Source organism: Chiloscyllium plagiosum, unplaced genomic scaffold (assembly GCF_037043375.1).
Source record: "Chiloscyllium plagiosum isolate Xiang-an unplaced genomic scaffold, Cpla_swu_hap1 HiC_scaffold_13, whole genome shotgun sequence".
NCBI classification, from domain to species: Eukaryota; Metazoa; Chordata; class Chondrichthyes; order Orectolobiformes; family Hemiscylliidae; genus Chiloscyllium; species Chiloscyllium plagiosum.
The window spans coordinates 76,209,703-76,226,880 of NW_028270151.1; the positions used below are offsets into that span (position 1 = coordinate 76,209,703).

General features: G+C 40.2%; 1 protein-coding gene across 1 annotated transcript in view; it reads right to left on the bottom strand.

Moving 5' to 3' along the window:
• Positions 1–17,178, bottom strand: part of LOC148148348 (rho guanine nucleotide exchange factor 4-like) — a 79,726-nt gene that overhangs the window by 38,299 nt on the left and 24,249 nt on the right. Inside the window, exons 6-8 of the mRNA XM_087993921.1 lie at positions 13,663–13,895; positions 11,570–11,696; positions 7,077–7,208 (exon numbers count right to left, since the gene is read on the bottom strand). Coding sequence (XP_087850047.1) covers positions 7,077–7,208; positions 11,570–11,696; positions 13,663–13,895 — 492 coding nt within the window. The remainder of the gene's footprint in view (positions 1–7,076; positions 7,209–11,569; positions 11,697–13,662; positions 13,896–17,178) is intronic.

The following is a 17,178-nucleotide window of genomic DNA, read 5'->3' on the forward strand; positions in this document are numbered from 1 at the left end:
TTATTATGTAAGACAAGGGCCACTTCTTAAGATTTACCAGTGGTCCTGTCTTCTATTACTGATGATTAGAAAGGCCCTTATACATAGAAAGGAAAGGAGGATTTGTGGCAGAACTCTACCTCATCCACCCAGAGGCCAATATGAAATAGTGATTAGTGGTGCGCACTTTTGCTGCAATACCTCAAGTTAACAATGATGGAGATAATGTATTCAGTGCAGGAGAAAAAAGTATTTTGAAGACAAATGAGATTAAACACATTACCATAGTCAGCCAGCTAGCAACTGAAATGCTTAAAAGTCAGGGAGTGAGCAGCATTCATGAAAGGATCTTGTGGTACAATAGTGCAGTCTATATCTCTGAGGCAGGAGACACAGGTTCAAGTTTCTGAAGTGTATAATAACATCGCTGAACAGTTTGATTTGGAAAATATCTCCAACAGTCTTCATGGGACAGCAACAGGGCCAACGCACTGTTGAAGATTTGCTGGAATAAGCCTTTCATTTCAAAGCTGGTAAAAGACAAGGGGAAGCAATGGTGGCTCGGGAAAGAGCTAATAGGGGCCACGCTAGGAAGAGACACAGTGGAAGGCTTAGTCAGAATGATTGGGATCTCCAGAAGTAAAGTTAAAGATCCATGTAGAAAAAGAGGAAGAAATTTTAATCATACCAAAGGCTAGGCTAAAAAGGACAAAAGGGAATACTTATCCTTGAAAACAAGCATTGCCACAATTAACAGGATGAGGCCCAGATACAGCAAACAGAGCCAGCAACATAAACTTCATTAATAAGGAGACAGAAGTAATGGAAAAATCAGGGAGTTTGCAAAAGAGCAAATTTAAAATATTTGATGTAAGATTCTAAAAGAATTTTAAAGAGAAATAGAATTTTATGGCTTTTTATCTCGGCTACAAAAGGTTAGACTGTATCCAGAAGGGGAAAAGCTCCCATTTTGCTTGCAACAAGGTGGGAAAAATTCTATTAAGAATTACAGAGATATTACAGTTTTGCTGTCTGACACATGTTAAATTGAGGAAAAAGAAAATGCAGTTTTGATAGTTAACTATATTTTAGACCTTTATTGGAAGAATTTCACTCGTATTGCCATAACACTAACTTTAAAAGGTTGTAAACAAAGAAAATGCTGCAAAATTGCAATAATAAAGAGTTCAGGGAGTGTTCTAAACAGACTGTGGTTTGAACCCCATGTTCTAGACCCCAACCTTGTTCACACTAGTAGTCCAACTAGTAAATTACACTAAGCCCCTCACCCGGCCCAAAGACAGGTCATAGACACATAGAGATGTACAGCATGGAAACAGACCCTTTCGGTACAACCCGTCCATGCCGACCAGATATCCAAACCCAATCTAGTCCCACCTGCCAGCACCCGGCCCATATCCCTCCAAACCCCTCCAGATTCATATACCCATCCAAATGCCTTTTAAATGTTGCAATTGTACCAGCCTCCACCACTTCCTCTGGCAGCTCATTCCATACTCGTATCACCCTCTGTGTGAAAAAGTTGCCCCTTAGGTCTCTTTTATAGCTTTCCCCTCTCACCCTAAACCTATGCCCTCTAGTTCTGGACTCCCCGACCCCAGGGAAAAGACTTTGTCTATTTACACTATCCATGCCCCTCATCATTTTGTAAACCTCTATAAGGTCACCTCTCAGCCTCCGACGCTCCAGGGAAAACAGCCCCAGCCTGTTCAGCCTCTCCCTATCGCTCAAACCCTCCAACCCTGGCAACATCCTTGTAAATCTTTTCTGAACCCTTTCAAGTTTCACAACAGCTTTCCGATAGGAAGGAGACCAGAATTGCACGCAATATTCCAACAGTGGCCTAACCAAGGTCCTGTACAGCCGCAACCTGCATGTTGTAGCCTGGAGCTACAGGTAAAAGGGCCAAATGTTTTTATTCTTATGGCTGACCGAAAATCTCTCTCGTTCTTACCATTTACCATTGATATACATTGGAGAATTTATAATTTGATGCTCAACCTATTTTGCTTGTTAATGAATGAACGTTTCTTGGGACTAACTCTGAACATCTGGTTCAGAAACAGAAATGCTACCAACATTTCTACAATACCACTGTCAGTTACTATTTAGTCAGCCAACTCTTGCATCATGAGAAACCCAGTAAAAGGGAGATTTCAATCATGCTATCCACTAGCACTTAACTGCTAATAATCTGCTCACCAATGCTCAGTTTGAGTTCCACAATGGTTCCACACCACTTATTCTTCACTATAACCTTGATAGTCACAGTTTAAACTACACTTTAGAAAGTTAATATAAGCCAGGATAATACAGACCACTTGAATGGCATTCTAACTATCACCTAAAATATTCACTCCTTCCACTGCTGGCACAGCATTGCTATAATTTGTACATTTCCATGATACACTGCAAAAATTCATCAATACTTCTTCAACTGCATCCCCAAAGTGTGTTCACGATGACCTTGAACGTCAAGAACAGCAGATGTATGAGAACTCCACCATTTCCAAGTTTTCACCCAAGTAACTGATTGTTTTGACTTGGAAATATATTCTACTCCTTCACTCATGCTGGGTCAAAATCCTGGAATTCCTCCCTAATAGCACAATGAGTGTACTTAAATCACTTCAAGAAGATGACTTACCAGTATTTTCACAAGGTCAGTTGGGGATGGACAATAAACATTAACCTTACCGGAGTGCACACAGCCATGAATGATTAAATTTAAAAATGGTTACTTGTCTACCTGGGGAGTAAGATATATCACGTGCATTTTCACATACTGACAGAGGCTTATATTTATAACAGACAAAACGTCCACTACTTCTCCTATTTAAACAAAAAATGGTTAAAACTTATTATTCTAAATGGAACAAACCTCAGCATTACGTAAGACCAGCAATCTTCTATACTCATGGAATTACTATGTTTATGCAAACTATTTTCATAGTTTAACCCTCTAAATCTGATATGATTCTGCTGAATTGGTAGTGAATCCCTTCAAGTCAATATATTATGCTGAGTTGTGGATCTCAAAAGTGAACACGGTCCTTCAGATGTGATCTGATCAAGACCCTAGGCAACTTTAAGTATAGATTAGATTCCCTGCAGTGTGGGAACAAACCCTTCGGCCCAACAAGTCCACACCGACCCTCCGAAGAGTAACCGACCCAGATCCATTTCCGTCTGACTAATGCACCTTACACTATGGGCAATTTAGCATGGCCAATTCACCTGTCCTGCACATTTTTGGACTCTGGGAGGAAACCCACACAGATACAGGAAGGATGTGCAAACTCCACACAGACAGTCGCCCAAGGCTGGTATAGAACCTGGGTCCCGGGTGCTGTGAGGTAGCAGTGCTAACCACTGCGCCACCGTGCCCCCCCTAAAGATTAAATTGTTTCTCTTTGTAAAGAAATCCTTTGAGATAAGGTCTGACATTCTATTTTTGAGTTTTGAAAATTTTCTGTTTATCAACTTTAAAAGGTTTGGATATTTGGATTTTCAAATGCCATAACTCTTTGATAGACACCAGTTTTTCAGCATTTCAACATTCTCTGATTTAGCTTTGTTTGATGTATATAAACAGTGAGACTATGGCAAAAAGATGACAAAATGGTCATCCTATTGGCATGGACAATCTTTGAAGGACAATATCTATAAATAGTCCACCTAACTCTGTCAAACTCATTACCTACAATAAGGTACATTTCAACAATGATGATAACCATGCAAAGAAATGGTAGAACAAGGGATAATGGAAATTCAAGACAAGTACCCAAAGTCAAGACAGTACAAAAAGGAGATTTTACCAAACTGGATACAGCTGAAGAATTGGAAAGAGTTCCAAAGATCAAAAGCAAAAAAGTGAAATATTAGGCATTGCATATAGAATGAAAAAAGTGGATAACTTGATGCCAAAGGAGTAGAGGCTGTGTGTGTGTGACGTATAGCTGGGGGAATTGCTGGCAGATGTGAAAAAAACATGAAGTGGCTTGGACCTAGGTTTCCACTTCCAAGGAGTGTTTCCTAAGATGGGAGATTTTCGCCAACTCAGCAAACCATTTCCAGAGAGAGGAACAAATAATGGGATTTTGGTTCCATTTGAGCAGCTGCATGCTGCTGTTAGCCTAAATCCCCCAGAAACACCTTGGAGATGGCAACAGGGACTACTGAGTGCAGTAGCAGCATGTCTGGCCTACCTCAGCACTCTGGGATTTATTTCTGATTGTTCTAAAAACAGTTAGGTCCTACAACCCCCACAACACATACCACTTCCATCCACTCCTATGACAGCATGACCCTTCCCTATGGCTTCTCATATGTTCCAACATATATTTACAAAAACTCCAACCCAATCTATATCTTACTATCCATGCCCTATGGCCACTTGTACTCTCCATGCCAACTCATCTAGTATTCACTAAATGTAATCTGAGCAAGGCTGTAGGCAATTGAAGATTAAATTCTTTCCCTTCATAATCCAAACTATTAAGATAAAGCCTAGCATTCCTTTAGGTTTTTGAAAATTACTTTCTGTTAATCAATTTTAAAAGCTTTTTATTTTGAATCATGCTCAGAAAAATATATGTAAATCACTATATTTATTTATATCTATAAAAAAACTCTAAGAGTCAATTTATTTAAATTCCTTGTATAATAGCCATGTGTTTAAGATAACCAAACCCTCAATAACCTCATTGAGCCGCCAATAAAATTATGAACTGAGAATGATAACCCTCCAAAATTCAGGAGAAGCAACATCCTAGAGTCAAAACATTATAACTCTGTTTCTGTCTCAACAGATGCTGCCAGACCTCCTGAGTTTCTCCAGCGTTCTGCATTTGTTGCAGATATGTTGTTGTTGTTAAGCAAGGGGCTAAAGATTTATCAGGCTAGGAAGAAATGTTGATTTGAGGTTACAATCCAATCAGCCATGTGCTTGTTGATTGGCAGAGCAGGTTTGAGAGGCTGAAAGACCTATTGGTGCTCCTTCAACTCAAAGTCCCTGCATTTGGGCTTATTTTTCAAAATTTCAAATGTAGGTAATTTAAGTAATCTAAAAGTTTATCAGTTTCACAGGTTTTCTACATCTTTTATGTATATCCACAACAACTGTTCAAGATTTATATTGCATCATGGGAAATGGACTCTGTCATTAAAAATGTAGTCTCCTAGACCTCAGTACCAGATTCAAAAAGCCCTGATGATGATGATGGTTTCTTCCCCCCCCCCCACGTGTTGATCCCATCCTTTCCCCTGTACCATTTGCACTCTCAAAATGCCAAAAATAGGATATCTCAGAAATAGGAATTTCCAATTCTGGTCACATGGAGTCCTTTTAGATAAGGCAAGCAATCTCCAAGACTGAAAATCTGGGCCTTGGAGTCATTTTGTTTGAGCTCACAGAAGGAAGATTTAATGAAGACAAATATTTTTTTCTGAAAAGGTGACTTATGACTTTTCAAAATGAGTGCAATTGTTTTAAGTTTGGCCTTGGGGCAGAGACAAATGGCTGGGGGAAAGATTATTTAAAAACTTCAAAGATTAAACCAAGCCTTGAAGTTCCTTTGGCATGTATTTAGGTTTCCAAGTGAAGAAAGAACTGTTGGATGGATATTGATGGAAAATGCTGTTTACTTTTTGCAATGGAAAAGGTTCAAGGAAGGAGCATCAATGTTCGCATTGAACCTTATCCCAAAACATTGTCCCTTTGAAGTGATCACCAAGGAGGTTGTCTTGAATCATAAAAAGAGGTGGCTTCAGTTTTTCTGACATTAACCTGGAAGAAATTCGCTTCCCATGGAGCTTACTAGATTGTTGGAGCAACAGCAATTGACTTGATGAAGGAGAGAGGCAACAGTTGGGTGCTGGAAGTATACAATGGAAAACTAAACCCCTGGAAACCATAGAAATGAAGAATAGGACAGGACCAAGGATGGAGCACTAGAACACAACATAAGGCAACTTCTCTTCTGCCAGGATCATATATCAGGCCTATCTTGGTTCCTTTCTCCACAGTCACTAATTGGCTGCCTGAGGTGAGTACAAACTAATTAAGGGGGTGTCACATATGAGTTTAATCTACATCGCTCAGGAACATGTTGGTGACTTAAAAACAGTTTCAATTTCCTTTCCTTACCTTCAACATGAGAATAGAACCTGAAGATTTATTTGTCACATAACATCAATTGTGACAAGTAGCTCTGTGTTGTGAGTGAGGTAGCAGCCAGATTTAGAAATCCCAAGCCCCACATATGGGGAAATGTTGGGAAAGTTATAAGGTTAAATTTGGAACTTCGAAGAGTCAGGTTCTTGAATGGGGTCTGATTGAATTTGGTAGGGAGTGTCAGATTTTTGTTTTCTTTTATGGTCCTGTGGGAATGCCAGAATTTGTTGCAAAGTGCCTAATTGCCTTGCTTATCTATTTTAGGGAGCAATTAAGAGTCAGGCTCATTGTTGTGATCTGGAGTTACATGTAGGCCAGACCTGGTATGGCCTTCCCTAAAGGGCATCAGTTAATCAGATCAAGTTTTACAACAATCAATGGTAATTTCAGTGTCACCACTACTGAAACTATGTTTTTAACCCAGATTTGTTAATAGGAGTCAGCTTTATGGTGGGTTTGAACTCACATCCTCAGAATATTAGTCTTGGATTCAAGTGCTCATGTAATGACACTACCAACCTGAAGATATTCTGAGGAGGGGGATGATAGGTTATCAGAATGTAAGCCAGGGATAAGATTTGGGCTTTTCTGAATGAGTACACAGAATGTTGAAGTATTGAAGAAAGGAGCTGGTGGGCAGAGAATGAGAAAGACGATGTACGACTCTATCAATTTTGACACTAAGTTGAAAGGTAGAGTTGAATGTGAGAGAGTTAAAGCAATATAAATGTTAGCTCAGCTTGATTAGATTATTTTCTTTAATTAACACCCTCATCATTTTTTGATGTAACTGATTTTCACACGAAAACAAAAGTAAATAAATTTTATTTAATAACACTGAACATGAGAATATTTTGTCAGTTATTAAAAGATATTGAAAAACCCTTAGCTGTGATTTTACCTTCTTGCATAAAATCATCTGATGGTCAAAGAGGAATGCTAAATATTGCTTCGCCCTGGTACGCGGGCGCATGATGACAATTAGGTCACCACGTTGGATCAGTTGAGTGCTGAGGACTATGAGATCTTCACCCTAAGATTTAGAAAAAATCCATGAGTAACAGCCCCATTTTATTTTTGTTGAATGTCCAATGAACTTTGTTAAAGAAAGTGGAACAAAAGCTGGATGTAGGTTATAACAAGTAGCATGAGATCCTGCAGCAGGGGAGTTATGTGTTCAATGTTTTCTTGCATCAGTCCCTTGCTGTTTTAATGGCTCAGTGACCTAAGATAATTTTGTGCCTGATTTGAGGTGTGTTCTTTTTTCTCCCCCTCCCTTTTCCAACATTGATCTAACACAAATGCCAAATCAACCGACAATCTTGGCATGCAGCCACAATGATGGCAGTGAGCAGGTCAGCAGCTAATCACATTGATGTAGCAAACTAGCACATTAGATGTACTTAATGTTCTTCACTTTTAAATTAAGTTAATACAACACCTGAAAATTTATTATGATGGATTAAGATAGAAGCTAAAAATGCACGAAGTTTACAAAAGAAAATTTTGTCTTTTTGACAGTAGAGTATTTTTGACATTCTGCAACCATGAAATTAATTATTTCAGGGCTAGTGATGGTATCTAGTTCAATAATTCTACTATTATTAGTATGCTGGGTTTTTTTTAAATCCAGTAATGCCTCATTCACCAACATTTTAAGGATTGTTACAGTGAGACTAGATTAGATTAGATTAGATTACTTTACAGTGTGGAAACAGGCCCTTTGGCCCAACAAGTCCACACCGACCCGCCGAAGCGCAACCCACCCATACCCCTACATTTACCCCTTACCTAACACTACGGACAATTTAGAATGGCCAATTCACCTGACCTGCACATCTTTGGACTGTGGGAGGAAACCGGAGCACCCGGAGGAAACCCACGCAGACACGGGGAGAATGTGCAAACTCCACACAGTCAGTCGCCTGAGTCGGGAATTGAACCCGGGTCTCTGGCGCTGTGAGGCAGCAGTGCTAACCACTGTGCCACCGTGCCGCCCAAAAACTAGCTGTGTAAGACTGGAAATTCTTATCAATTTAATTGGTTATCATTGTCTTTGGGTAGTACAGAAGTTAAGTATCACTGAGAAAATGCTTAGAAAAATGTGTTTCTTTTTCTGTGACCGATTTTCATTGATTGCACTGTGATGGGACCTGAACCTTGCATCCTGGAGAGGAGAGAATCACTGAAAGTAAACACTACATTATTTTGTGCACATATAGACTCCCAAAGTTGTGATCAGTTTTTGGTGGGTGACTGCAAACACTTGATGGTTTCACCATTAGTATTCCTACAAAATTCAGACCATTGTTTTCATTAATTTCAGACGAGTGAGGTCCTCTAATGATCAACAACTCATCCAGTCACAAGCACCGGATCTAACTGATGGAAATTCAGCTAAAGCTGAAACTTTATTGCTGGAACAGCACAGCAGGTCAGGCAGCATCTAGGGAACAGAAGATTCGACGTTTCGGGCACATGCCCTTCTTCAGGAATGTGCCCGAAACGTCGAATCTTCTGTTCCCTAGATGCTGCCTGACCTGCTGTGCTGTTCCAGCAATAAAGTTTCAGCTTTGATCTCCAGCGTCTGCAGACCTCACTTTCTCCTCGAAAAATTCAGCTAAAGCTCCAGTTAACCAAGTGAATGGAGTTTCCTTCACCACTGTTTTCATTTGTAGAAAGAGAACTCCTTGAGGGAATTTGTCCATTGAGTTATCACCCGTTTTAGTACAACAATAATTTCTCTCGCTTTAAGTCTGGGTTTGAGAAATGTGGATCTTATATAAGTTTTCTTTGCAACAATAATTCCACTGAATGCGGGAGGAAATTAGATTAGATTAGATTAGATTAGATTACTTACAGTGTGGAAACAGGCCCTTCGGCCCAACAAGTCCACACCGACCCGCCGAAGCGCAACCCACCCATACCCCTACATCTACCCCTTTAACCTAACACTACGGGCAATTTAGCATGGCCAATTCACCTGACCCGCACATCTTTGGACTGTGGGAGGAAACCGGAGCACCCGGAGGAAACCCACGCAGACACGGGGAGAATGTGCAAACTCCACACAGTCAGTCGCCTGAGTCGGGAATTGAACCCGGGTCTACAGGCGCTGTGAGGCAGCAGTGCTAACCACTGGGCCACCGTGCCGCCCACCAAATGAGGGAGAATATACTGTGCTGCGTGTGTCGGCAGGAATGGACAAATATAAAGGTGGATCAACAAGCCAAATCATCTGCCTAAAAGCAATCCAGAAATCTGCAAGTATAATGATGGAAATAGTTGAGGATGAGATCTGGCCTTCTTAGAGTCATATAGCTTTACAGCATGGAAGCAGACCCTTCGGTCCCACTTGTCCATGCTTATCAGAAATCCTAAATTAATCTAGTACCATTTGCCAATACTTGGCCCATATCCCTCTAAATCCTTCCTATTCATATGCCCATCCAGATGTCGTTTTAAATGCTGTAATTGTACCAGCCTCCACCACTTCCTCTGGAGCTCATTCCATACACGTACCACCCTCTGTGTGAAAATGTTGCCCCATAGGTGTCTTTTATATCTTTCCCCTCTCACCCTAAACCTATGCCCTCTAGTTCTGGATTGCCCGACCCCAGGGAAAAGACTTTGCCTATTTACCCTATCCATGCCCATCATAATTTTGTAAACCTCTATAAGGTCACCTCTCAGCCTTCGCCGCTCCAAGGAAAACAGCCCCAGCCTGTTCTGCCTCTCCCTCCAGCTCAAACCCTCCAACCCTGGCAACATCCTTGCAAATCTTTTCTGAACCCTTTCAAATTTCACAACATCAGATTGAATTTGTTGGCAATAATGAATTCAGCAATAGATCAGAGACTTGGAAAATATTTGGGCTAAAGTTGACTTGCATCTCAATATATTCGAGCCATCTTTGGGAACCATGGTGATATATTTTGTTGTTTGCTATGTGTTAGCTCATGTAACACATACCATAGTGAAGTCAGGTTCTTGTTTAGACAGATGTTTTGAAGTTTATTTACAACATCTAACTATTTACATAGAAATGATGTCACAGAGTTACACACACAGTCAAGATTCTGTATTTACTGATGTTACTATACATTACATACATATTGCTGACAAACGGAACACACTACATTAGGGAGCGATGAAGGTGAAGCAGGTATCTATAAACTGGAATATCACATATTGTAATGTTATAACTCTTCCTGAAAGGTACAGACCTGCCTGGTCTTGAATCACTGTCATTATACAACATATGATTCTACTTAAAGGGCATAACAAATGAAGAGGAAAAAGCAGCAAGAGATGAAATGCTGTGTTTACTATTTAATGAAAAGAAATGATGAAACTAAATTATGTTTTAACATAGAATCTTGACCAGATGGGCCAATGGGCTGAGAAGTGGCAGATGGAGTTTAATTCAGATAAATGCGAGGTGCTGCATTTTGGGAAAGCAAATCTTACCAGAACTTACACACTTAATGGTAAGGTCCTAGGGAATGTTGCTGAACAAAGAGACCTTGGAGTGCAGGTTCATAGCTCCTTGAAAGTGGAGTCGCAGGTACATAGGATAGTGAAGAAGGCATTTGGTATGCTTTCCTTTATTGGTCAGAGTATTGAGTACAGGAGTTGGGAGGTCATGTTGCGGCTGTACAGGACATTGGTTAGGCCACTTTTGGAATATTGCGTGCAATTCTGGTCTCCTTCCTATCGGAAAGCTATTGTGAAACTTGAAAGGGTTCAGAAAAGACTTACAAGGATGTTGCCAGGGTTGGAGGACTTAAGCTATAGTTAGAGGCTAAACAGGCTGAGGCTGTTCTCCCTGGAATGTCGGAGGCTGAAGGGTGACCTTATAGAGGTTTACAAAATTATAAGGGGCATGGATAGGGTAAATAGGCAAAGTCTTTTCCCTGGGGTGGGGAGTCCAGAACTAGAGGACATAGGTTTAGGGTGAGAGGGGAAAGATATAAAAGAGACCTAAGGGGCAACTTTTTCATGCAGAGGTGGTACGTGTATGGAATGAGCTGCCAGAGGAAGTGTTTGAGGCTGGTACAATTGCAACATTTAAAAGGCATTTGGATGAGTATATGAATAGGAAGGGTTTGGAGGGATATGGGCCGGGTGCTGGCAGGTGGGACTAGATTGGGTTGGGATATCTGGTCGGCATGGACGGGTTGGACCGAAGGGTCTGTTTCCATGCTGTACATCTCTATGACTCTATGACTATATTCATAACAGTATTGATTTATACACACTTTTCATCATTATCCAGCAAAATCTCTGAAAGGCAATCATGAAAATGATAAAGATTTTATCTGAAGTTGTGAGAGATGGGGAAGGACAGTAGAGAGAGAAAACAACATGTTCTTTAATTGTTCCAGTTTTTACCTGCCAACCTGAAATGATATTCTGTAATTTTGTGAGTTTGTCTTCGTTATCATCAGCTTTCTGATTATTAATCGCATTAAGAACTTTCTTCATGGCAACTATGGCAGCTTCCACATTTTTATAATCCCTTGATGAATGAACAATAGACTGTTAGTAATGGTGTTAGTAACGGTGTACATGTTATAACAGCATTGATCTATTTGAAGGGAACTCCATGGCCACAGTGTACTGCGGTTTAATTTCCCAAGTGCACCTGTTGTGTGATTCAGTGCTTTCACCTATCCCATTGTAGCAAATGAAATAGCAGTTCCAACTTTTCTTCACTGTAATGAAAAACATGTGGAAAATATTTGACTTAATCTCCTGTCTGCTTATCCCTTGCAGGACCCACCTGATTTTTTAAAATCTTCTAGCAATCTTTCACACCCCTGAAAGTCATGAAGGAAAAATTGGTCTGCTCCTACATATTAGTCTGCTCTATGATAATACTGCCCATGGGGATGGAGTTGAAAGTTTAATAACATGTTTTCTACTTTCCTTCACCAGATAATAGAAAGATATACATTTCCTTATTCAAACTCCATTCACCAGCTGGTTCAATTAGCAGTGATAAAGGGGATTGCAAGTTTATAGAATATCAATCTCTGCCTCGTGCTTCTTTCCTGACATTTAAAGTAGCCACATAAAATCCCCTTAAGTTTAGAAAAAAACATGGCGATATCAAAAATCAGATGATGGGTATCAATTTTTAATACCTCCTCCTGATTTCTGAGGAGATATGCTTTTTCATTTATTTTATAAAGCAGTCATTTGATTTGCTGGAGTGCTGGTGCCTATTTACTCAACAGCACAAACATTGGTTCTTAGGCTAATTTTAAGAGATCCAAAGGTAGCCCTCTATGTATGGAACAAACACGAATAGTGTAAGCTTTAATTTGTTGACTTCCCTTTTTTAGTTTTTTGGCATTGACTCTTGTAGTACAGCGCGATAATTGGCATTGTCAGTCAGTGCTTCAGTAACGTTACCAGTATTAATTGTGATCTTTAACACGGGCACAATGAGGGTCATGATTTGGAGATGCTGGTGTTGGACTGGGGTGTACAAAGTTAAAAATCACACAACACCAGGTTATAGTCCAACAGGTTTAATTGGAAGCACTAGCTTTCGGAGCACTGCTTTTTCATCAGGTGGTTGTGGAGTACCCTGGACTATAACCTGGTGTTGTGTGATTCTTAACAATGAGCGTCAGCTCATGGAGTCGCAATGACAGAGTTTAAATGATAGCAATGCATGTGCATTTTGTTTTTATTCATTCAGAGGATATGGGCTTCACTATCTGAATCAGCATTTATTGCCCATCCCTAGTTGCCTGTGAGAAGGTAATAAGGACTTGCTTTCTTGAACCACTGCAATTCTGCTGACATAGGTACACCCCTCTGTTAGCAAAGTAACTGGATAGTGATCAGAAGTAGAAATTCAGGGAACAGAATTTTCCTCATTTTAGTTGATAGCGTTGAAGTTAATTGAATAACTCTTGCTCACACTCTGGCTCAGAGCAGTTAACCAAGCTAATATCAAATCTGTTCTTATACTGGTCTACATTGTCCAGCTGGTAGCTGAATAAATCAACTAAAAGACAATGTATTTCCGGTTCCTAATAAATCTCGTAGTTAGCAATCATAATCAGTAATGTGATGAATCTATATTAATTGTATCCTTCAATACAACATTTTTCCAGCTAAGAGTAGCCAGGACAGTGTAAATGCCATTCCTGATCCAGATTACGTTGTACAAGGCTGGCTGGAAGTAACTCCATGTCCTTGACCTCCAGGGAGGAACCTGGTTCACTGCATCACAAAGCATGACTGAGACGGGAAATTTGCTATATAAAAGAACATTCCACAACCATTTTGTAATCTGTTGCAATGTTGAAGTGATTAGTTTGTGAAATTATATGTGATACCATATGCTCTACCTTAAGATAATAGGCTGCAGTACTCCAAGTCTGTATGTGCAGTGACTGATGCAAAGATATTGTGCCTTCTTTGATCACATTCCAACTGAAATCAATACACATCACTTTAAGGCTTACCTGTGCTCAGGTGGAGTGGCTTTAAGCAGTTCTGATAGCAGTAGAGGATATTTACAGATCTTTTGCACTGGCATTATGAGAAACCCATCAAAAGGGAGGCTCATCATTTGCTGACGCCTTCGACAAACCTCAAAAAAGTAAGCATATTTTTCAACTACGATGAGTTTAGCCCATTCAGCAAGAGCATTGACGTGGTTGTTACAATATTCAGCATACTTCAAGAAGCCTGCATTCTGCAAAGAGGAAGAAAAATGATGAAGAGAATCAGTGGAGATCAGCAGGCCACTCAGATGGTATCAATTGCAGAGTTGTCAGCATATGATTTTCAGGGAACTACAATAATACAGTTCACCAGTACACTGTGCCCATAATGGTTCAGCTTCTTCATCCCCCTCACTCATATCAATGCTCCAGGAATGAAAACCCATTTTTCCCCCAGCAATGATTTATACCTTCAATTCTCCGATCTTCTTTAAGTGAGGTATTGCTTTATGATTCACTTTCTCCTTATGATTCTCTTTACCAACCCACTCACCTGCACTCTGTATTTACTATATTGCTATTCCATTCATTCATAACTCTTTACTAACTCATTCACAAATGCACCATGTCTACTATACCATGTTTCCTTTCATTCATAAAATCTGGTTTTTGTAGTACATTTTAATCTTCCAACATAAACTAAATTAAACATCCCTTCCAAACCACTACTGTTTTTTACAATTTTCAATTCTTATTGACCCCATGTTGCAAGCAGTGCTTAGACCCCCTTCTGTATCAAAGACAGCCCCTGAATAAGTATTAAGACTGTAACCTACTCAACGATGCCATTGTGTCTCCATTGCTCAACAATGCCATTGTGCTTAGGCGGAAAGTCAGGAGGCATGGGATAGAGGGAAATTTGGCCAATTGGATAGAAAACTGGCTAACCGGTTGAAGTCAGAGAGTGGTGGTAGATGGTAAATATTCAGCCTGGAGCCCAGTTACAAGTGGAGTTCCGCAGGGATCAGTTCTGGGTCCTCTGCTGTTCGTAATTTTTATTAATGACTTGGATGAGGGAGTCGGAGGGTGGGTCAGTAAATTTGCAGATGATACGAAGATTGGTGGAGTTGTGGATAGTGAGGAGGGCTCTTGTCGGCTGCAAAGGGACTTGGATATGATGCAGAGCTGGGCTGAGGAGTGGCAGATGGAGTTCAACCCTGCCAAGTGTGAGGTTGTCCATTTTGGAAAGACAAATAAGAATGCTGAATACAGGGTTAACGGTAGGGTTCTTAGTGAGGTGGAGGAACAGAGGGATCTTGGGGTCTATGTTCATAGGTCTTTGAAAGTTGCCACTCAGGTGGATAGAGCTTGTAAGAAGGCCTATGGTGTATTAGCGTTCATTAGCAGAGGGATTGAATTCAAGAGTCGTGAAGTGATGTTGCAACTGTACAGGACTTTGGTTAGGCCACATTTGGAGTACTGTGTGCAGTTCTGGTCGCCTCACTTTAGGAAAGATGTGGAAGCTTTGGAGAGGGTGCAGAGTAAATTTACCAGGATGTTGTCTGGAATGGAGGATAGGTTGAGAGTGCTCGGCCTTTTCTCATTGGAACGGCGAAGGATGAGGGGTGACTTGATAGAGGTTTATAAGATGATCAGAGGAATAGATAGAGTAGACAGTCAGAAACTTTTTCCCCGGGTACAACAGAGTGTTACAAGGGGACATAAATTTAAGGTGAAGGGTGGAAGGTATAGGGGAGATGTCAGGGGTGGGTTCTTTACCCAGAGAGTGGTGGGGGCATGGAATGCGCTGCCTGTGGGAGTGGTAGAGTCAGAATCTTTGGTGACCTTTAAGCGGCAATTGGATAGGTACATGGATGGGTGCTTAAGCTAGGACAAATGTTCGGCACAACATCGTGGGCCGAAGGACCTGTTCTGTGCTGTATTGTTCTATGTTCTATGTTCTATGTTCTAACTCACCCAAAACTATGGGAAGATTACAATCTTAATTAACCCTTAGCAACCGTCTCTCAGGACCTGAATAGGTTGCAAAACATCAAACAGTTTCTGCCATTAGTACCTATTTAATACATATTAAACAGGGCCATTATCCCAGTTAAGAAACTTACTGTCAAAACAGCACTTCCATGAAACTGCATGAATTAATGTGTAAGACTGTCAAAACTAGAATAGTAAATGAAATCTCACGACCCAGCTGCAGGAGATAAGTTTAATATCCTCTACACTTTCATCTAGTACACATATAATTTCACATTCATTTAGATCATATAGGTCTAGTATCTTTACTAACAGTACTAACTTAAAAGACAAAAGGACTAACTCCTCTTCATTTTGCAAACTCAGACTGGACAGGCATTCTATTCCCATCAGGAGTAACAAATACTGAAACCATCTCCCGCTTTCCGAGGACAGATGTCACACAAACTTTTGTGTGCAACAGTTACAACTATGTAACATCATGGTGCTAAAGTTTTAATGTATAGAAGATCTGTATAAAGGGACTACTGTAAAACTGGAATTTGGATTCCACGGCTGCTTTGAACGGTGCCACTGCTGATGCTCGATAAAGGGGCTATTTTTGCCACTCGCTGATCTCAGTCATTATTGAACACAATCTCACTTTTACCTTGAGTCAGTTTACATGAGGTTCAGTCTGTAATCTGTAGACTATTGTCTTTTTGTTTTTTAAAAAATTTTAACTCCCTGCTGCTCAGACTCCCTCAGCGCAAAATCATCAGTAACAAACCTGTAGCTGAAATGTTAAGGCCAAAACGAAAAGAGACTTTCACTGCATCCAAAATGACAAGTTACAAACCAAAGTTACAAGATCTGGATCTCCAGCCCGATTAAGAAGCCAAGTTAACATTAAGGATGTCCGTGGTTACAGAAATTTTTGCTTGAGATACTGCAAAATTAAACACGGCATGCCAAGGAGATTTGCAAGTACTAAGTGACAGTACCTGCATTCATTACTATAGCCATAATGTGGAGGTGCTGGTGTTGAACTTAGGTGGACAAAGTCAGAAGTTACACAACACCAGGTTATAGTTCCACCAGATTTATTAGAAATCACAAACTTTCAGAGCACTGCTCCGTCATCAGGTGAAGTCACCTATAACCTAGTGTCTTGTGACTTCTGACTTCATTATTAAATGATATTATATAGGATGTCACCTTTTGTTATAAAACCTTAAATTATCTTGAGAATGTGCCTTAAAAGAAATTCTGGGATTTACATATTAAAGAACCGAAACCAGCAAACCCATTCTTAAAGATCAAAGACTTAACCTCGGTTTGTTCAATATATCTTTTGCTATAAATTCTGTGTCTTATGGTCCTACTTCACAAGCACCTGATGAAGAAGCTGTGCTTTAAAAGCTAGTGCTTCCAGTAAACCTGTTGGACTATAACCTGGTATTTTGTGATTTTTTTTTACTTTGTCCACTCCAGTCCAACACAGGCTCCTCCAAATCATTATTATACCACCAGCCATAGCTAGCTGTAAACAAAAACATA